The following is a 21,683-nucleotide window of genomic DNA, read 5'->3' as shown; positions in this document are numbered from 1 at the left end:
TCGGAATGCAAGATCACCGTGTATGTGTTAAACACGATCACACACCAAAGCGTTATGTCATAAGACTTCATGTCTATGCACCACCACCCAAGGGCAACCACTCACAGCCTTGGAGTGACACATGTACCAGTGTGTTGACGTTACCACTACACAATACCATCACGTGCGAACCCACACGTACGGCACTACTGCATGTTGGCTGCACCTTGTCACCATTTGCAGTATGTAACAACGGCAGTACTGACTCTGTATATGTTATTCTTGTATCATCAGCCCTGAAGAGTCGTGTTGACTCAACTGTACACGACGAAACACGTGTCGGCTTTGCATAACATCTCTTGAGTCTGGAGAGAATAAATCATCTTCTTGCTGTATCAAGAACACACCAAAGATTCTGCTTCTGTTTCCTTAAATACTTATCAGTCATTGCACTGTTTGTGATACTCTGTTGTAGTAGCGAGAGCACACTTGTATATAATTGTTTAGTCCCTTGACTTTTCAGACGGTTAAGGGTGTTTTTCCGCCTGCTCTTCACGCACTACATGTCTAATTGTCAATTAACACTCTGTAACGTATATCCTAGGCAGTGCGCCTGAGAGATCTGAATTTCTAAAAACCCCACTGAAGTGTTTCTTGAGTTTGCAGATTGGGCGCCTCCACGTTACATTTTGAACCACTAGACCTTATTTTGGACGCCTTACTGTCCACCACACCATGGACAGGGCTAAAGCAGCAGCAGATCTTTTTGAGAATCTGGCCAAGGGCATGCCCACACACCAGGCATCAGCCACGGCAGGTCCTGCACGCATAGAGGGTTTAAGAGACAAGTTCTTCAAACTTGAAAAACTAAAGAAACAAGAAAACTCCCGTTGGTGGGACGGAGCAACTCTGAAACACTACCTGAAACTTAAATTAGTTCCTAGAGGACTACGGTCCAACATCTTCCCGACCCATGATGATCTAGACCGGGATCTCATGAGCAAATGGGAAGATTCGCTGAACCAGAATTCCATCACACTAATAGACATTCTCATTGAGAGTGCTGATCGGAAGACTGCCCTATTACAATCAGAAATCTCTGTGGTAGAACAAGAGATCAAAGACCTGAACAAACCTGAGGCCACTGTTAAGAATTACACCATTCTGGACGAAATTCTTCTGAAACACCAATCCGAAATCCAGAGCAGGAAGGCACGTCAAATCAAAAGGGATGAGGCAGACTATAAAAATGGCAGGATATACACTTTTGATCGCAAGTATGACTCCTTAATCCCGAAACCTAAGGCAGGCTCACAAACCGGCAGGACCACCACCACCAACTCTGCCAGTTCCAGCACCACCTCTCTGAGTTCTACTGGACTCAGCGACATAGAGAATGAAATTCTGGCCAACTCAGAACCTCATAATTCAACCTTTTTTTTAGAGATGCAACGAGTAAGGAGAGGCAACAGGACTCAGCCACCAAGGGCCGCTACAGACCCAGAACCCACAGGGGGAAACGTAGGGACAAGCGAGGAATATCGCAGGAAATTGAGGTCAGTCACACAGAGGAACCAACCACACTAGGTGACACAGTTCAAGTCATAAACCTTTCCTCACTTCCTCTAACATCCGATATGACATCCTTACTTAGCAGAGGTTTGAATTTCAATCCCTATTCCACTGGCGACATATGTCAAACCAAAATTGATGTCTTTAAGTTCATACGTAGTCTCAAACTCAAGAAACATTTTGCTGGATCACAAGACGTGCAGAAACAACCTAGACACATCCCTACTGTATTTGACAATGTACCTTTGACCATTAAAGATGTGCAATCCACACACCTGCTTCTTTCTTTGACAGACAGGGAAGATAGTCCACTTGAAATGGAAAGGCTCCTTGAAGAGCTGGATGTCGAGACCGATTACAGTATCACGAGTGGCCTTAAGAGTAGATCCAAATGGACTCCTACACTAGCAGGGGGCAACAATATGGACAAATTTTACAGACACGTCCTTGAGGATCTTAACAGTACCAACATTAAGAACCTTGACACGAAATTTAGATATAGAGACAACTTGACCAAGGGTGAACGGTCAGCACTCTCTATTCTTAGCGACAACCACAAAATCATCATCAGGGAAGCGGACAAAGGGGGGAACGTGGTGGTCATGGATCTCAATGACTACAACAATGAGGTCCTTGGCCAACTGAGTGATGACTCTTGCTATGAGCTTATTAACCATAACCCTATGGGTCCATTAACAATACTACTAAATGGACTCCTATTGAATTGGAAACAATCTGGTCTACTTGATGACAATGAATATTTGTATCCCAAAGTCTTCAGACCCACGTATCCGTGGCTGTATACCCTACCTAAAGTCCACAAGAATCTACCATTCCCACCGGGCAGACCGATAGTATCGGGGATTGGGGGCCCCACCGAAAGAATCGCAGAGTATGTGGATCTTTTTCTGGGACCTCTAGTCAAGAACCTTCCATCTTTCATACAAGACTCGAAACACATACTGAACATCATGTCAGACCTGGAGTGGCAGCAAGGTACTAGACTAGTAACTTTGGATGTGGTGTCCCTGTACACCAGCATCAATCCTGAAATAGGTATCAGTGCAATTACCAAACTTCTTTCAAATAGACCTGCTTCGCTATGGGCACATACCAACATGCTGCTACACATGATGAAGATCATCCTGGATAATAACTTTTTCATTTTTAATCGGAATTGGTACAGACAGAAGAAGGGAGTAGCCATGGGCTCGAAATTCTCACCCTCCTTCGCTAATCTCTTTATGGGGGCCTTGGAAACCGACCTAATCTGGGGTATCAAAGGCAAACCATACATTGACTCCATAGTCTACTGGGGGCGATACATTGACGACTGTTTTCTCTTATGGTCAGGATCCGAGGAACTTCTCCAGTCCTTCTTCAAGTATCTAAACAATAACTTATGGGAAATCAGTTTCACTATGCGCCACAGCCTCACCAACATTGAATTCCTAGATCTTGAATTCTATGTTAAGAATAACCAATTGCATTCCAAACTATTCAGGAAACCAACCTCCTGCAACTCCATTCTCCACGCTTCGAGCTTTCACCCTGAGCATCAGTTAAGGTCTATCCCATATGGAGAATTCCTTAGGGCTAAACGTAACTGCAGTGAAGCAATGGAATTCGATAACTGTATCATGACCATGAAAAATAGATTTCAAAAGAGAGGGTATTCGAGCTCATCCCTTCTAAAAGCAGAACGTAAATCCAGAGTCATCTCTAGACCAGATTGTCTGAAAGCACGTACGGAGGTGGAGTCCTCCAAACAACCAATCAGACTGATTACTGAATTCAATGCACTTAACTATCACGTCAAAAAGAGCTTCAACAAACACTGGAAAATCTTAACAGATGATCCTGTTCTTAAAGAGCTTCTTCCGAACAGACCTTCCATCACATACAGAAAGGGCTTCACCCTGAGAAACAAACTAAGCCCTACAGTCCCCCACAACACATCGGTTCAGGACTGGCTATCCACAAGAGGTCTTGGTTTCCACAAATGTGGGTTTTGCTCCATGTGTATTTGGGGCAAACATGGTACCAAGACTTTCAAAGGCCCTGATGGAGCTATCTACAAAATTAGACACAACATCACGTGTTTGACTAAATTTGTGGTATACATAATTGAATGCCAGTGTGGAAAGATCTATGTAGGCAGCACCATCAGGACATTCAAGGAAAGAATTTCTGAACATATAAGAGCAATACAGAGGAGAGACCCCAAATACCCTGTGGCTTTACACGTAGCAGAATGTCAACCATTGGTAGATGATATCAAAGTACGTGTTTTCGGCATAGATGTGATTCCCCTCGACATTAGAGGGGGCAACCGCGAACTGAAGCTTAGACGTAGGGAGGCGACTTGGATCATGCGTTTAAAATGCGTGGAACAGGGGCTCAACTACGACCCTGAGCTTCAATTCTTCTTAGGCGACTAGGCAGCCGTCTGGGGGACCCTTCTTCCACAAAGACTTACTGAACCTTTAATGTGTGATCAGCGAGGAACTCACAGTGTCACATATAGACATTTCTAGATACACCTACCATGTACTATGATGTCAATGAAGATAACTACTATGTATATTGTGTTAATACATGATCTCATGAGCGGTTATACCATGTAATACTTCTGACCAATACCTAGGTCTAATATTGTATAATGATCATAATGTTTAAGAAACTAATTGTAATGTGTTTTGAACCCGTTGATAAAAATGACATGCTCACTAACGAGAGGTGCGGGTGGGCACTTTCACTCTAAATTACTTAGGTCACTGAATTTACGATCTTTACCTCGCTTGGGTCTTGGAACCCGAACACTCACGTGCACACCAACCACCTTCACGCGCCTCCTGTTCCCAACCATGTAAGCCCCCTCACTCTAGGCAGGCTAAGACATTAGGAGTTCCTTTATGAAATGACTTTCTCTTTCGTCCTAATTGAAACGACCTCTGCATAGAACTGAGTGCATATTTTATATATTTTTTGATGCACTTCTGCCACTTAAAGATGGCGAACCCGTTTTTCCACACCACTGACGACGTGGACATCTTCGATTTCTACCTTTGTCTATAAAGTAATCCCCCCCACCTGGTCACGTGTCCGTACAGAGAGACGGCAACCGGGAACCACAGGAGGAGGGATTCCAAAACAGAGGTAAGCGGCAACTAACTCCCGTTATCACCACCGCATGTTCTGAAGCCCATGGTACTGGGCTTTCTAAGAGCTAACCCGCGCTCTTGTTTCCCGTTTTGCAGCGCACCGCCTTTTTAGAGACGTACTCGTCTCTAGCCAGCCAAGTATCAGACGGATCCCCTCCCGGCTACCTCCTGACACACCAGGAGTCAGGTACTTCCTTAACTTAGTCCTCTATAATCCTATCTCTTCTAAAGAAGTAATATGTCCTTTTGTAATAATACGCTATTATGCGCATCAAGTGTTAGAACCTGACACACCAGGAGTCAAGTATTTCCTTAACGGAGTGCTCTATAGACCCATTTCTTTATGAAACAATGCAATATGTCTTTCTGTAACGTTGCGCTAATTCGCGCATTCATTTGGCAGACCATACTTGATTCTTTTCCCTTATTTTTCTTTCTGCGATCCCCTTTCACACAGAGTGGACAAATACGAAGATTTTTGACATTCTTGAATGCAGATTGCCAATTTACAAGTACTTTCTACGTGACTATCATAAAGGGACAGACCGTTTCTATGTAGTCACATTTAGAATTGTGGTAAGAATACCGCACTTATTGTCCGCCATCTATTCTACTGAGTAGGTGCCTTTTTCCCCTACTTTAGAATGCTTTTCCTAATGATTCCCTTTTTGTATATACTCTTTCCTTTAGTCTCTCTCCGGCGAGTACCGTCCAGTACACGGATATTAGCCCAGACCTAATGCCAAATACCACGAACATACCATTCCTCAAGGTAAATAATCCATAATGGCGAGAGAGAGTGAATTGTCTAAACTTATCCAATCACACGTTTTTAATGGGCGCAATAACGGAACATCCTGCTTGCCCCTAAACAACACGGATAAAAACCACCGGTCAACCACGTCATGTTACCGTTATGGTCCCTCACCTACACCCCCTCACAAAGGCTCACCTAGTTTTATTCTGACTGATCCACTACTGCATGAACCCTCGGAATGCAAGATCACCGTGTATGTGTTAAACACGATCACACACCAAAGCGTTATGTCATAAGACTTCATGTCTATGCACCACCACCCAAGGGCAACCACTCACAGCCTTGGAGTGACACATGTACCAGTGTGTTGACGTTACCACTACACAATACCATCACGTGCGAACCCACACGTACGGCACTACTGCATGTAGGCTGCACCTTGTCACCATTTGCAGTATGTAACAACGGCAGTACTGACTCTGTATATGTTATTCTTGTATCATCAGCCCTGAAGAGTCGTGTTGACTCAACTGTACACGACGAAACACGTGTCGGCTTTGCATAACATCTCTTGAGTCTGGAGAGAATAAATCATCTTCTTGCTGTATCAAGAACACACCAAAGATTCTGCTTCTGTTTCCTTAAATACTTATCAGTCATTGCACTGTTTGTGATACTCTGTTGTAGTAGCGAGAGCACACTTGTATATAATAGCCCTTGGAGAGATTATCCCAAAATAGGCCCCTTATTTTTAGGTCGAGCGACCTATCTCAATGCGCATGCGCATTGAGCGGGAGCTCGATATATTGTGGCTTAAACAGAGCTTACCGAGATCAGGCGATTCCCAGGCGATTTCTTCCAGTGCACGTGAAAGCGCGTGCACAATGCCACCAGCCGCTTGCCTCGCATTACCACATCAAAGGCAAGGCGGCCTCGTCTCAGGCCCCTGCTGCTTCACACCCTCATGCCGCTCTCCCCGCTCCGCCCCCTCCCCTGCCCGCCATGTCGCATTTCTCCTCGTACTTTCACTTTGACTGCCGCAGGCCGTCTCTCGTGTTTCTCCTTGTTTGTTATTTGGGCTTGAAAAGGCATTTATACTATCCTTCAAATTTGGTAGGAGTTTGTGTTGTTTTGAATTGCTTTGTTGTTGTCAGACTTGAAAATGACTTGCGCTCATGCTTATGTTTTTGTGCTTCCCATTTAAATAAATGTTTGCCTCGGAAAGGCATTTATACGTTCGTTCCTCATCTCGCTGTATTTTTTGGGTGTTTGGAAATTAATTTCGAGGAGCATCCGTTTTTCTTTAGGGTAACATTTAAATATATTTTGTGCTTGATAAAGCATTCAAATGCTCATTTCCTTTTGTTTTCCCATTGCGTTTTAATCCGGGCGTATTGTATTTTGCTCTGAAACTGTGCCTTAAGCAAGATTGAATATGGCATGTGCCAAAAGTATTAAATGTGCAAGTGAATTAATGGCTGAACGCAGGCAAGTATTACATTTAACCCAAAAGAATATGGAAACGTGGACAATGCCGCTCCCCCTACACTTGTTTTGTGAACATTGTTAGTGTGTTGTGCGCGCGCATGATCTCGGAAAACACATCGGAATAAAACACGCATTTCTTAGATTTTTTTTATCGAAGCTCTTTCATTAAAGAAATGCGCTACCGCTACCTGCATTTTGTAAACTTTAGCATGTTGTACCCGCACACAATATCATACATATTTACAGCATGCATGAGCAATTGTTCCATTTCAACGTGATATCAGCAGTAACATTACCGCCATTACTCTATGTACATTCCCAGTAAACTAGTGGCTCAGCTAGCGCATTGGGATTCCTATTGATCTGCATGTCTAATCGATATACTATAAAGGCAAAAAATACAACTTTGTTGAAGATTCCACATAAATATAATTCCATACAGTGGCGATTCTTTCAGTTGGTGTCAACGAGGGAGTTGCAGGTAAGGCATCCTCATTGTGTTTTTAGTGAAGAGCAGGCCGGATTTTGGAAGACTGAATAAATAACACCTTTTAGAAGCTTGGCTTCAGAGGTCTGCACTTGAGAGAAGTTAAACTGCTCTTCCATGCAATTCTAATGTAAACAAGAGGGGCTCCTTAAACCCCCATTGGTCGGCAGACAATGTAAACATTGGCACAGCTAGTAAAAATATGTTAATGTAGTTGGTTACAGCTACACACTGCACTCCATTTCAGGGGTACGATGTGATTTAATTAGTTTGAAATCCCCTGCATATTTCAATTAAGTTAAACTGTAGACAGGAGTTTAAAAATCCTAGTTTTAAATGCTTACCTTACGGCGTCCTACGCACGCAAAAAAGCACTCCAAAAATACATGTCCACTATGTGTTCAACTGTTACATTTCACCCGAAAGCATATCCATTCAATTGAATATGGCATTGGCTAAAATTGTTACAAGTGCAGGCAAATGAATGGCTGAACACATGCAATTCAGATACTAATAGATTAAACTACTGTTTTAACACATGGGGTGCTCTTAAAAACAGATTTTCGATCCTTAATTCTCCCGATACAAGTTTTTAAAAAGGGTTTACAAGAGTTCTTTGAATTTATTGTTGTCTACTCCATGTGGGTTTTAAAAAAAAAACTATGAATACGAACCTGAATGCCATCGGCTAGCCACTGCCCTTAAGCTATTTATGTAGCATATGTTGTGCGTTGCAAGGTAGTTCACATCTGTTCATATTATTGTTTACGGAGAGACGATTCTGCCCATTGTGATGTGGCGCTAGGGGGTTGTCTGTCACCACAGGAGATCTACCTCCTCCTCGTCCTTCAGGAACGCACAGGCCAATTCCCTGACCATGGTGGTTAACATACTCCATTGCGCTGTGTCAGAGCCGCCAGCCCCATTTTTTTAACATGTCTTATATCAGACAATTATTGACTCAGAACAAAGTGGTGATCCTTTCTGTCCTCATTGCGTTTTCAATGAAGAACAGTCCGGCGATTAAATTTCAAAGTTTAAAAAAGACATTTTTCAGTCTTGGCGTCACCATAACATATGGCAAATTTGGTCAATTTACCCTACTTACAGCCTAGCCTGTTCTCTGTCGAGACTTGAGCAATCTTTAGAGCACAAGATAAGATCTTTTCACATGGAAGAGTCAGACGTATTGCAACACTACTTAAGAAACAAGCATTGGCATAGACAATAGGTCTCGCCTTTGGGACCTTATACGTGTTTAGCCATGCAACAGTTGATGTTGCTGCACCAAGGATATTATGCTGCATAACTAAATACTTAGAAGGTCCCAAAGGCGAGACCTATTGGCTATGCCAATGCTTGTTCTAGTCTTATCCCCCTCTATACGTAATGTTATTTCATATATTTTGTGAGGTTTGCTAACTCTGGTGTCTGCAGTTTCCACTTGAAGGTATTCATTCGTGTCCACTGTCTCCAGATGATTCATAAGGACTTTGCGAGCTATGCTCACTTCTGCTGCGCTGTCTAGCATTGTCTGAGCCCATTCTCCGTTTTTCAGTTGTGTCCTCAGTATTCTCGGCATTGTTGATTACTTTAATACAGGCTACCTTCTTTTTTGGAAATTGTAATTTTTTATTCAGATGAGCAGATTTCTTGTCTTTGGACTTGACGTGCTCTTCCCTGTGTTCTGATCGTCCTCTTCTCGCCGATTTCTGCAAGGAAGTCTGAAAAGATTGAGAGGGACGTGTATCAATTTCTTGATATCTATCAGGTTTTTTTATATTATCCCTATTTCTAAGGTTGTATTTTTTCCCAGAGGGCTCACTTTGGGGAGACCTGCGTCCTTGGTTCGGAGATCTTTCTCTCCGCCGAGGAGACCTTCCTCTGGACTGGAATTTCTTTTCTTTAGGATTGGATTGTTTGTTTCCATCCCAGCTCTTTTTTGGTGTTATTAAATTATTTTTAATAAATACTTTTTCATGACTTTCAATTAGTTGAGGTTTTACTGGTATTCCACCCAAACTATCTCTACCTAGTTCCTCATAGGATTTTTCTATTATTCTGGCAATTTCAGCTGGTTGGTCTGCTATATCTGTCTCTTTTAACCTCTGGCGGATCGCCACATTTGCTGCTTCTCCCTTTATGTTGGCTAGTAATATTGCCGAGACCTGCTTGAAGTCTTTCAGTAATTTCATACCAAGAGTTAAAGCAGGTTCTGGACCGTATTCATCTTGAATTTGTTTTAGCACATCTGGTATTACTGACATGGATGGAACACCATGTGTTTTTGTGTAAATGGAAGCAAAGACTGTACCCCAAGTGTCACAGTCCTCCACGTGTGGTGCGATTCCCATTGGAAGACAGATAGTCACAATCCTGTGTTTTTCTAACGGGGTGGTGTCTGGAAACACCGCCTCTATTTGGGTGATTTTTTTGCTAACCAGAATGGTATTTGGTCCCGTTTAGCTGGTACTTTACCTAGGCAGGACTGTATGTTCTGTGGTGTAATTTTATTTGTGTTCCCCTGATGAGGGGTCAGCGGTGGAATTTTAATTGCTGGTTGGATTGTTGAAGTCCGCATTACATATTGGACTAATTGTCTATGTACTTTTATTAATTGTTTTAGTTGTATTAAAAGATCTGCTGCAGACATTCTTTCGATGTCTGGATGTGGTGTGTATCCGGCTAGGACCGGCCACGTTGCTCCTGGTCTACCTAATGGACCAAGCCTGGTGATGTGATTATTATGTTTTAGGGCGCCATTAAACAAGAGCAGGTGCTCTTGGAATTTGAGTTGTACTTCCACCTCTTCGAAAGGAATGTACTCATTAGGAGGTTCCTCTGTTTTGTAATAGTGGAAGTGCTTTGTTACAGCGTTTGCTGCTGGAAAGTGTATCCATGAATAGAATACCTCTGTCTGCCGATATTCGTGTGCCTCAATTACGAATATGACTGTGCCACCTCTCGGTGTCAGTCCATTTTCTATAAGTTTTAAAGTTATAGATTTTCTTATGTTGACCGGGATGAGTATTATATCCTAGTCTGCTTCTTGCATAGTATTATCAGCTGCTGCGAGTTCAGCTGCTATTCTAACTGTCTCTCTTTCATCATCACTCTCTGACATTTTACTGTCAGGAAGGTTATTCTGTTTGTTTGCAGATCAGGTTCTTATGGAAACAAAGATTAGATGCACAATATTTTGGAACAGTGTATCCTTCAACGTTGACTAAACCAAGAACCGTACATAGGAGTTTCCTCCTGCGAGGTTTGGCGGATATGACCTTTCACCCACTCCAGACGTCTTTGGAGTATTATGGGAAAAAAGGGGTCTGAGTGAAAAAGCACGACTGAGTTACTCTAATGTCTTGCGTTAGTTTTATCGCCTTTCCAAACCTTTGGGCGCCATGTAGTGTAGTTCCTATTATCCCAATAGGCTCTGCGCATTGGAATAATACCTTCAATAGTATAGACCTAGGACGGAGGTTAACTAGGTCTTCTACTGACGATATTAGACTTAAAGTTTTGGGTTTGCCAGCTAGCTCAGAGTTCACTAGAAACTTTCTCGAATAGGCAAGGAGGAGTTTCACCTCCCTGGATAGACAAGAAGGGATTTAGTTTCTGACAACCATAGAACATGACTACTTTGCTCTCCCCTAATCAAGAGTGTATCTCTAGAGTCGTGTGAAAACAAAAGACAACTTATTTTACTCAGTCATTTCAGTGCATTCTTAGTTTCACCAGATTGTAGAGAAAAGGAAGAGACGGGCGTGTTCAATAAAAGATGTTATTTATTGATCAGCCTCTTTTCTCATACAAGAGAAATGAATCGATATTATTGCAATACTTATGGTTAAGTAAAGTGCATACAATAAAAGCAGAATTATGAAATAATACTGTAAAAGCATGGATATGGTTTCTAAGCCATATGATATTTAAAATGGATAAAATAGATACATACATATATACATTTGACTAATCGTACTCAACTGGTGCTTCTAACTACGCCTACCCCAGTGTACCTGACCGGAGCCTAATACGTGGGCGGGAGTAGATAAGTAGCAGTTTAAGTTAAGTTTGTTTTGCCAAGTGACTGACTCAAGAATTCTCTGCAAGGGGTTATTCAGTTCTGTACCTGAGATCTAGAATGGTTGAGGGCTGGTATCTCTCGTCTTTGGTCTCAATATTCCAGGCTGCCTGCAAGGGCTGCTCGGAAGCGCCGGAGCTGGATTTCTCGGCAGGAGAAAGCAGCGTCTCGTTCTCAGCGCGTCAGGAAGGCGGGGCAGCGACAGTGGGCTTCGCTCTGTGCTGGCCTCTCGGCAAGTCTCGCTGCTCCGATATCGTCACCACCGCGTGTGTTTGCTTAAGGCAATGTCGGTAATATTTATACCTGTAAGGTGCAGAGATTGACGTAAGGATGGACATAGATACGTCAATAAGGATGTCATACAAACTGGTCGTTAGCACATTCTTTTACTAAAGTTCTCGGTGAAATCAAAACAATGGCCGCAGGGATTTTCCCAGGTTGTCATAGGTTTGATTTGTGTTGAGAACTCCGTATGCCTTATCAGGGGCTGGAGGAATATTGCTTGCCTAATTAGATGGCAAGCGTTATGACCTAATCAGATAACGCGTTCCTGTGCCGTGGTGTGGCTTAATCAGATAACGGTTTCTGCATCATGGGATGGCTGCTAGTTAATTGTTAACCAGAACAGGGTCAGGAATAGGGGGATCGATACAGAACCTATAGGAATACATCACATCTCAGAGGAGGGGTCAGACAGGGGGGAGGATACTCCCATGTCCTTTGTCCAGTTTTGCGTCTGAGCAGGGAGCCAACAGTGTTGAGGTATGATTCCAACAGGTTTGATACCAAACATGCCCAGGTTCGTTCTAGTCAGTTTTGAGATGGTCATCGCGTAATGATGCTTGGCCTCTCTATTTCAGGATGGCTGTTCCACTTACAAAGCCTGCAGAATGGACTCTGGGGTTTGTAGGGGTGTCCTGCTCATGCAGGGGCACCCTCACAAATAAAACCAAGAACCCTGCCTTTGGGACTGAAAAGGCCTGCCAGAGGGGTGACCTCTAGGGTCTAAGTGCACATGGGGAGAGATATAAGGAAACGTATATCTTCCGTACCACATACTAGGGACTTACAAGGGTGCACCAGTAACCAAACAGGAATGTACCAAGGTACTTGCTATAGCCAATTTAGGGGAGAAAGAACAGAGGCTAGGGTCCTGCGTAGCAGGATCCACGCCAGAGTAGTCAGAAACAGTATATCACCAGGCAAAATGTGGGGGTAACCATAGAAGCATATCCTACTTTCCTACACTGCTGCAGACAGCCTTTTTTCAAGCATCACCACCCGCAATTTATGCTGTTTGCTGGAGCAGAGGCTGTGCATCTCACTCTCTGAGGAGGACTCCCATGACCTTTGGAAAGGCCATGGCAATTTCCTCCAGGAGGCAAGGTTGAAATTCAGTTATTTCAAGTTCCTACACCACTGGCACTGCACGACAAAAAGCACATTTGGCAGAGTATTCCAAGTCCTGGAGGTGCTGAAGGTGTGCTGCACCGACCTGTGACATTTTGCATTTCCTGTGGGTCTGTATAATAGTTTTTTGCTACTGGGGCTCCATTCAGGATACCTTGATGACCAACCTAGGGGTGACACTGCAATTAATGACCCGTCTGGCATAGTCAAGTCAAGTCAAGTTAGAATTTATATAGCGCACTACATACCCATAGGGTCTCAAGGCGCTTGAGGAAGGGGGGGGAGGTTTACTTATCGAATATCCATGTTTTAAGTTGTTTTCTGAAGGCTAGGTGGTTTTGAGTGAGGCGGAGGTGGATGGGAAGGGAATTCCAGGTCTTGGCCGCTAGGTAGGAGAAGGATCTTCCTCCCATGGTGGCTTTGTGGATGCGCGGAACAGCGGCGAGGGCTTGGTTGGACGAACGCAGCTGGCGGGTGGGGGTGTAAAAGGAAAGGTGCGTGTTGAGACAATCAGGTCCAAGTTCGTATAGGGCTTTGTGTGCGTGGGTGAGGAGACGGAACGTTATTCTCTTGTTGACGGGGAGCCAGTGAAGGTCTTTCAGGTAAGCGGAGATGTGGTCTGTGCGAGGGATGTCTAGTATGAGTCTGGCTGAAGCATTTTGGATGCGTTGGAGTTTTTTCTGTAGTTTCGCGGTGGAACCGGCGTATAGGGTGTTTCCGTAGTCCAGACGGCTTGTAACCAGTGCGTGGGTGACCGTTTTTCTTGTTTCGGTGGGGATCCAGTGAAATGTTTTTTTGAGCATGCGTAGGATGTTGAAGCATGAAGATGAGACGGCGTTGACTTGTCTGGTCATCGAGAGTGAGGAGTCTAGGATGATGCCCAGGTTCCGTGCGTGGTCCGTCGGTATGGGGGCTTTTCCTAGGGCCGTTGGCCACCAAGAGTCGTCCCAGGCGGAAGGGGATGAGCCTAGGATGAGGACTTCCGTTTTGTCCGAGTTCAGTTTCAGACGGCTGTGCTTCATCCACTCGGCTACTTCTTTCATCCCTTCTTGTAGGTTGGTTTTGGCGGTGGTTGCGTCTTTGGTGAGTGAGAGGATCAGCTGAGTGTCATCAGCGTAGGAGATGATGTTGAGGTTGTGTTGACGTGCAATGGTTGCGAGGGGGCTCATGTAGACGTTGAAGAGGGTGGGGCTGAGAGATGATCCTTGCGGGACGCCGCAGATGACTTCGGTGGCCTCTGACTTAAAAGGGGGGAGGCTGACTCTCTGAGTTCTTCCAGCGAGGAACGAAATGATCCAGTCCAATGCTTTTCCTTGAATTCCGATGTTTCTGAGGCGTTGTATCAGGGTGCTATGGCAGACTGTGTCGAAGGCTGCGGAGAGGTCAAGGAGGTTAAGGGCGACTGTGTCTCCGTTGTCCAGTAGTGTTCGAATGTCGTCTGTTGCTGCGATGAGGGCGGTCTCGGTGCTGTGTTTGGCTCGGAAGCCAGACTGTGAGGAGTCGAGTGATTTGTTGGTTTCGAGGAAGGTGGCGAGCTGATTGTTGATGGCTTTCTCAATGACTTTGGCAGGTAATGGGAGGAGCGAGATGGGGCGGTAGTTTTTGAGTTCGGTGGGGTCAGCTGTGGGTTTTTTCAGAAGGGCGCTGAGTTCGGCGTGTTTCCAGCTTTCTGGGAATGTGGTGGAGTTAAGGGAGTAGTTGATGACATCTCGGAGATGGGGTGCGATAATGGAGTCTGCTTTGTTGAAGATGTGATGGGGACATGGGTCTGTAGGGGATCCTGAGTGGATGGAGTTCATCAGGCGAATGGTCTCTTCTGTGGTGATTGGGTTCCATTCTAAAAGGATATTCGGAGGAGGTAACGGTTCGGAGGTGAGTGGGGTGGACTGGTTTACAGGTTGGTTGTCAAAGCTGTTATGGATGTCGGCGATTTTGTCATGAAAGAATGAGGCAAGGGAGTCGCAGAGGATTTGAGAGGGGGTGATGTCGTTAGAGCTGGCGGTGGGGTTGGTGAATTCTTTGATGATGTTGAAAAGTTCCTTGCTGTTGTGGGCGTTGTTGTCTAGTCGGTCTTTGAGTGCTGATTTCTTGGCTGTCCGGATTAGTTGGTGGTGTTTGCGGGTGGCGTTTTTGAAGGCGGCTTGGGTGATAGTGTTTGGGTCTGTTTTCCAAGTTTTCTCAAGGGAACGACAGAGCTTCTTGGATTTCTTAAGGTCGTCGTTGAACCAGGGGGCGTTCTTGCTTCCTTGCTTGATTTGATGTTTTTTCAAGGGTGCTAATTTGTCGTCGGTTTGGGTTAATCATTGTGTGAGGTTGATGGCGGCTTGGTTAGGTTTCGTTGAATAGGCAGGGGGTTTTTGAAGAAGCGATGTTGAGATCTGGTCGATGGTGATTTTGTTCCAATTTCTTCGCAGAGTTGGTTGAGGGTGGTTGTGGATCGAGGTCTTATTGTAAATAAAGTGGATGCAGCTGTGGTCCGTCCAGTGGAGGGGTGTGGTATGAGTGAAGGAGATATGCTTGCTGGAAGTGAAGATCGGGTCGAGTGTGTGTCCTGCATAGTGTGTGGGGGTGTTAACAAGTTGTTTGAGTCCGAGATTGGCGAGGTTGTCCAGAAGGGTGGTGGTGTTATTGTCGTTGCTCTTTTCCAGATGTAAATTGAGGTCTCCAAGTAGAATGTATTCTTCCGAAGGGAGGGCGTGTGGGGTGATAAAGTCAGTGATGTCTTTGCTGAATTTTGTACGGGGTCCTGGTGGCCTGTAGAGGAGGGTGCCCCTAAGTGTTGTCTTGGGGTCGGTGTGGATCTGGAAGTGAAGGTGTTCGGCGATAGCGAGGTTGTCATCTGAGCTGGTTGAGACGCGGATGGTGTTCTTGTGGACGATGGCGATGCCTCCTCCTGTTTGGATGGGGCGGTCCTTACGGATGATCTTGTAGCCGTCCGGGATGGCTATGGTGATGTCTGGAGCTGAAGAGGCATTCATCCACGTTTCTGTTAGGAAGGCGATGTCCGGAGAAATGGTGTCGAGTAGATTCCAAAGGTCGATGGTGTGTTTGTGAACCGAGCGGGTGTTGAGAAGGATGCATTTGAGGTGGTTGGTGTTGGCTCTCTGTTTGATGTTTGTGGGTTTGGTTTGGGACCTGACGCAGGTGAATTTGCAGGAGTGGCAGGTGAAGGGTCCAGGGTGTGTCCTGGTGCTGCTTGGGCGCAGTTAGTGAGTCGGCCGGAGTTGAGTGCAAAGAGGGAGGAGGCGTCATATGTAATGCGGGGAGGATGGGTGGAGCGGGGACCAGGGGGTCTGGCGCTGGGCGCGGTCCAGGCGCGGACGGGCGTAGACGGGCTTACCTTTGGCGCACCTTCGGCGCGACCGCTGCACGTGACCGCTGCGTGCCTAAGCATCTGTCATAAATGGATAGTGGAGGGGGAGGGGCGTGGGCGGGTCAGCTGGGAGGCGGGAGCGGGGAGGAGATAAGGGCCACGAGGACAACAAACAACCAAATGGCAGGAAACGAAACTGGGGCACAAAGACCAAAATGCTATTCAAAGCGCAGAAATTACACAGCAGTGCAGCGCTATTAATTTAAATATTAATACAGGACACTTGGCTATGATGCGAGGCAGATAACGATACCAGGCGCTATGTTCGCGTTGCAGCGCTCTCAGAATGCAGGCGATGTCGCTGAGGCAGGCAATCCGATGTAGCTGGAGGAGGGGTGCAGGCAGAGAAGGGGCTGAGGCAGGGAGCATGTGGGAGCGACCTCCACGGAGCGAGTCCAGCAGGTCACAAGTTGGAGGTAGGAGGAGAGAGCTTCCTCTACCAGTGGGTGGGCGGGTCAGCTGGGAGGCGGGAGCAGGGAGGAGACAAGGGCCACGAGGACAACAAACAACCAAATGGCAGGAAACGAAAATGGGGCACAAAGACCAAAATGCTATTCAAAGCGCAGAAATTACACAGCAGTGCAGCACTATTAATTTAAATATTAATACAGGACACTTGGCTATGATGCGAGGCAGATAACGATACCAGGCGCTATGTTCGCGTTGCAGCGCTCTCAGAATGCAGGCGATGTCGCTGAGGCAGGCAATCCGATGTAGCTGGAGGAGGGGTGCAGGCAGAGAAGGGGCTGAGGCAGGGAGCGTGTTGGTAAGAGTTGGCCTGCTACGGCCTTTGTAGAGGCAAAGGTGGAATTTTACACCATTGGTCACCCACCACGCTACCGTCTCATAGTACATGGCTCTTTGACATGCACAACATGGCCACTTACAAAATACCTATGTGTAAGCTGAAAGACTGTAGGAAGGTGGCTACCTGACTATGGTTACCCCAGATTTTTTGCCTGTGTTTAGCTGGTTTTTTGACTTAGTTGACCTGGTTCCCTGCTAATCAGGGCCCCAGGCCATCTGCTCTCTCTGTAAAATGGATTCCATGTACCCTAGGTACATACCACAATTGGAAATGGACTCCTTGTCAGCCCCTGTATAATGCACTATAGGTGCCCAGGGCATAGGGGCCACCAAGGCCTACCAGGGGCTGCAGCATATCTTTTGCCACCCCTGGCTGGTTCTTAAATTGACACAACTGGCTGATCACTCAGCTGGGGTAAGGTGGTATAATCACCCCTTGCTTAGATGTAGTATACCTATATCTAAACCTATATCTGGACACATATTAACCTGTGAGCCACTCCTATGGAAGGCCTCATCAATCCTGGAGGCAGAGTGCGTGGTTTCATGTGAGATGGAGCTCTAGCATGAGCTGAGCCTGTCTGCAGCTGTCGGGAACAACTCCCTAAGCTGTTTCAGGATAATGCCATACCATATACTCTTAAGTGCCTTATAATCCTCGCGGTTATATAGCAACTTTGGTTTGGCTTTATCAAAACATGTCGTGTAAGGTGTCATACGATTTGGAATACCATCCCCTCGCCAGTTCTGGCGACGGGGATGGCATTCCACCCCTCTAGAGGGGTAAGACATGTTCCTTTACTAAATGCGGTTAATTTCTCCAAAGACCTTAAGATCCACAAAATGGATGCCTCTGCCACAGACAAATGTCTGGACCCCTGCAGTTGACCGAAACTCAGCAGATGGGGCCTGGACAAAGGGTTTCCTGTCACAGGAGGGTGTCACCACCCTCCAGACAGGAGATAGTGGATTGTAGCAGGGAGGTTTGAAAGAAACCAGACACTGCCTGGGGCGCACAAGGCTGCCCCTTGCATAATCCGGCCAAACCGGTTCTGGGGCACTCCAGCCCTCGTGCCAGGGCGGCCTGGATCAAAGGAAAGGGGTGTATCCACCCCCTTCCTGGGTCCCACCCATAGGGAGGGACCTAGCAGGTAATCACGCCCCCCAGATTGGAATAAGAGTGGGAGCAGTGCCAATGCACATCAGATTTCCTGGAAGAAACATTAGAAATGAAACTCTGGACCCTTGGACCTCCATCTCAACGTGGAAGCCCGAAGAATCTCCCTTGTGGTCAAGGAGTGACCACCCTGCAGCAGCAGGCACCATCCAGCCCTCGACGTCTACTTAGTTGCAGTTCCCGCCGGAACTCGAGCGACTGAGATTGACGAGATCAAGCTTGCCTGCCTTCCAACAGCCCGATCCACAGTCCCTGCAGAGCTGAGACCCGTGGAGGCGACCGGAAGCGTGGGGCACGCCATCTTGAATTGACCACGAGACGCTGACCGTGCAGCCCACGAGTGACCCTCGAAGCTGTGCACCGGGGTTTGAGAAGCCCCCACCCTGAGCTGCTCCTGAGCCGAAGTTCAGCCCTCCACACTCGACGAGTGCTGCGTGGGGCCCTTTGGCTCTATTTGGCTCAACGCGTTGGCCCGGTCACTTGCCAGCTGGCTAGTGGTCCCTGTGCCGACGAACTACCTAAGAAGACTCGTGAATCTGGTTGCTCCAGATCCACACCAGCTCCCCTGAAAAGGAGCCCCGACTCTGACCTTCCTGGTCCGAGTGAGAAGCAATCTTCCGATCCCGCGTGGATTGCTCTTGCCAAGGCTTGTTTGCTCCAAACTTGAAGCCGACTGCACCGACGGTGAGAGCCTGCGTGGGACAGATCGTGACCTGCTCCTGGACGTCGCAGATGCCCCAGAGCCCACGTGACAGCGGAGAGAAGCTCCTCGACGACCACCTGATTGCGCCCGACATTGCCTGGTTCCGTCCTGGTTCCACCCTGGTCACTGCTGAGTGACCCAGACTCTGTCCCCTCTGCTTTCAGGTACTCTACAACTTGAGTCCACCCTTGGACTCCACCGGACACTTCATCTTTAACCAGCCTGCAGCCCTTTCAGCTTCAAGCACCAAGAGCCTGCGTGTCAAAACCCGACGCCACTTCGACCCTGTGCACCCACTTCCTGTGGGTGAGGTAACTTTGCTCCGCCGGTGTTCCCACACTGGTGCACACCTCTAGGGTCTGTGTGTTAAGTTTTGTTCCTCTAGGTTCAGCGGAAGTGTCCTTAAACTTTAACTCTATGACTTTTACGCACCATTGGTTAACATTGGTGCATGCGTGCGCTTTCCGCACATCTCCCGAATCCCGAGGGCCATTCCCGACTTCAGCATTGCTTGTCCTGACTGCTCCCAGCGATTCCCTAGGCCCTAGGCCTAACCACTGTTCGAGTGGCCTCTCTTATACCACTTGTTTAGTATATGGTTTGAGTGGCCACCCGCCCTCATCCATAATTGTGCAACTTGTATGTTTAAACAGTGCTTTTGATTTAACGCTTGTGCCCCTTTATTCATAAAGAATACTGGGGATTGTTTTTAGTAATAAACACATATATTTTTATAATATATACTTGTGTGGTGTCCTTTCATTTGGTATTACAGGATTGTATGTGGTAAAACAGCTCGCTTAACACGACCTCTTAAGTTAAGCCTTTAGGCTGCTTAGTCCATGCTACCCCTAGGATAGCTTGTCTAATAAGGTTGACTTACAACCAGACACCATAAGGGATTGTTTGGTCAGGTAGTAGGTGGTTCCAGAATTGGAAACATCCCCTACCAGGCCAACTTCTCACAAAGACCAACTGCAGAAGTTTGGAGTCCCTTCCTACATGGACAGTGGTATACGCTGACACCAATCGACCTGGTTCCATCCTCTGTACCTGCCCCTTGACTACTTCGGGGGTGGGAGTTGGCTTCTTGAGGGGCTGCCAGGTGGCCTGGCAACCTGACTTTTCTCTCCTGTCCCCATGTTCCTTCCCCTCGCGTTCCCCCACATCCTCCTTCCTTGATCATCTGTCCGATCTTCTGGGCCGTATCACCTCTATCTGGAGGGGTTATTCTATTTATTGTTTTTCCTGTTATCAATGTATTCTAACAAGTTCTAGTTTACACAGAATCTTGGACTCTGCTTAACCGATAATCATTCATACCTGTTAAATGCTGATTGTATAAGGACAATCAATAAAGAATTGAGATATTATAAAAAGGCTATTTGAGACATTACTGAATTTATAGACATGATGGGAACACATGTAAAGTGATACAATTAACAACCAAGTCTCACTAAAATAGACAATCGCATTAGCATTCTTCTGAACTGTAACATGTGCAGTGCTCAAGGTGAAATATGAGAGAAGTTTTGCCACCAAAATGTGGACAGAGAGTTTGCTCTGTGTAGAAAAGTTTTGGAGATGCTACTCAGCACACAGCAGAAGTCATGTGTGATGTTCTAGTTAATCCCTCTAAATGTGTGAGTGTCAGTAGTTATGAGTGATGCTTGAGGGCTCTGATGTATGCACGTCTGAATTAATGTCGCTGTCGAGGCATTCAAGGCTGCTTGCATGACAATGCTACAAACAGTTGACGCACTCGCTAATCAATGGTGTACTGATGACTCGCGTACTATGATATAGGGGCTTATATGAAGGAGTACAATATTTCCGAGTAAGGAAATGCCCCTCCGCTGTTCTTCAAACCAGTAACACCCACTCATTTTTTTTATGATACATTGCAAACTGTGTGAGAAAATTCTGGTTCATACTTGATATCTCTATCTTAGGAATTAATTGCTTCAAAGATAAATTGCCCCCCCCCCATTCACAGTGACATCAGGAGAGCTCAGCTCTTCCTCCTGCTGAGCCTCAGTGGGGAGCGGAGGAGGAGAGGCCTGTCCAGGGGAGCGGAGGAGGAGAGGCCTGTCCAGGGGTGAAGAGGATGAGAGGCCTGTCCAGAGGTGCGGAGGAGGAGAGGCCTGTCCAGGGGTACAGAGGAGGTGAGGCCTGTCCAGGGGTGCAGAGGAGGTGAGGCCTGTCCAGAGGTGCGGAGGAGGAGAGGCCTGTCCAGGGGTACAGAGGAGGTGAGGCCTGTCCAGGGGTACAGAGGAGGTGAGGCCTGTCCAGGGGTGCAGAGGAGGTGAGGCCTGTCCAGGGGTGCAGAGGAGGTGAGTCCTGTCCAGGGGTGCAGAGGAGGTGAGGCCTGTCCATAGGAGGGGCAGAGGAGGCGAGGCCTGTCCAGGGGTGCAGAGGAGGCGAGGCCTGTCCATGGGTGCATAGGAAGTCAGACCTCTCCAGGGGGGCAGAGGAGGAGAGGCCTGTCCAGGGGTGCAGAGGAGGAGAGGCATGTTCAGTGGTGCAGAGGAGGAGAGGCCTGTCCAGGGGCAGAGGAAGTGAGGCCTGTCCAGGGGTGCAGCGAAGGAGAGACCTGTCCAGGGGTGCAGAGGAGGTGAGACCTGTTCAGAGGTGCGGGGGAGGTGAGGCCTGTCCAGGGGTGCAGAGGAGGAGAGGCCTGTC

General features: G+C 46.8%; 1 protein-coding gene across 1 annotated transcript in view; it reads left to right on the top strand.

Moving 5' to 3' along the window:
* Positions 1–714: 714 nt before the first annotated feature.
* Positions 715–21,683, top strand: part of LOC144806526 (uncharacterized) — a 105,403-nt gene continuing 84,434 nt past the window's right edge. Inside the window, exons 1-2 of the mRNA XM_078672868.1 lie at positions 715–1,300; positions 1,846–2,547. Coding sequence (XP_078528994.1) covers positions 715–1,300; positions 1,846–2,547 — 1,288 coding nt within the window. The remainder of the gene's footprint in view (positions 1,301–1,845; positions 2,548–21,683) is intronic.

Source organism: Lissotriton helveticus (genome assembly GCF_964261635.1).
Source record: "Lissotriton helveticus chromosome 1_1 unlocalized genomic scaffold, aLisHel1.1 SUPER_1_unloc_8, whole genome shotgun sequence".
In the NCBI taxonomy this organism is placed as follows: domain Eukaryota; kingdom Metazoa; phylum Chordata; class Amphibia; order Caudata; family Salamandridae; genus Lissotriton; species Lissotriton helveticus.
Note: the sequence above shows the minus strand (reverse complement) of the source record. Positions and strands in the feature narration are given on the sequence as shown.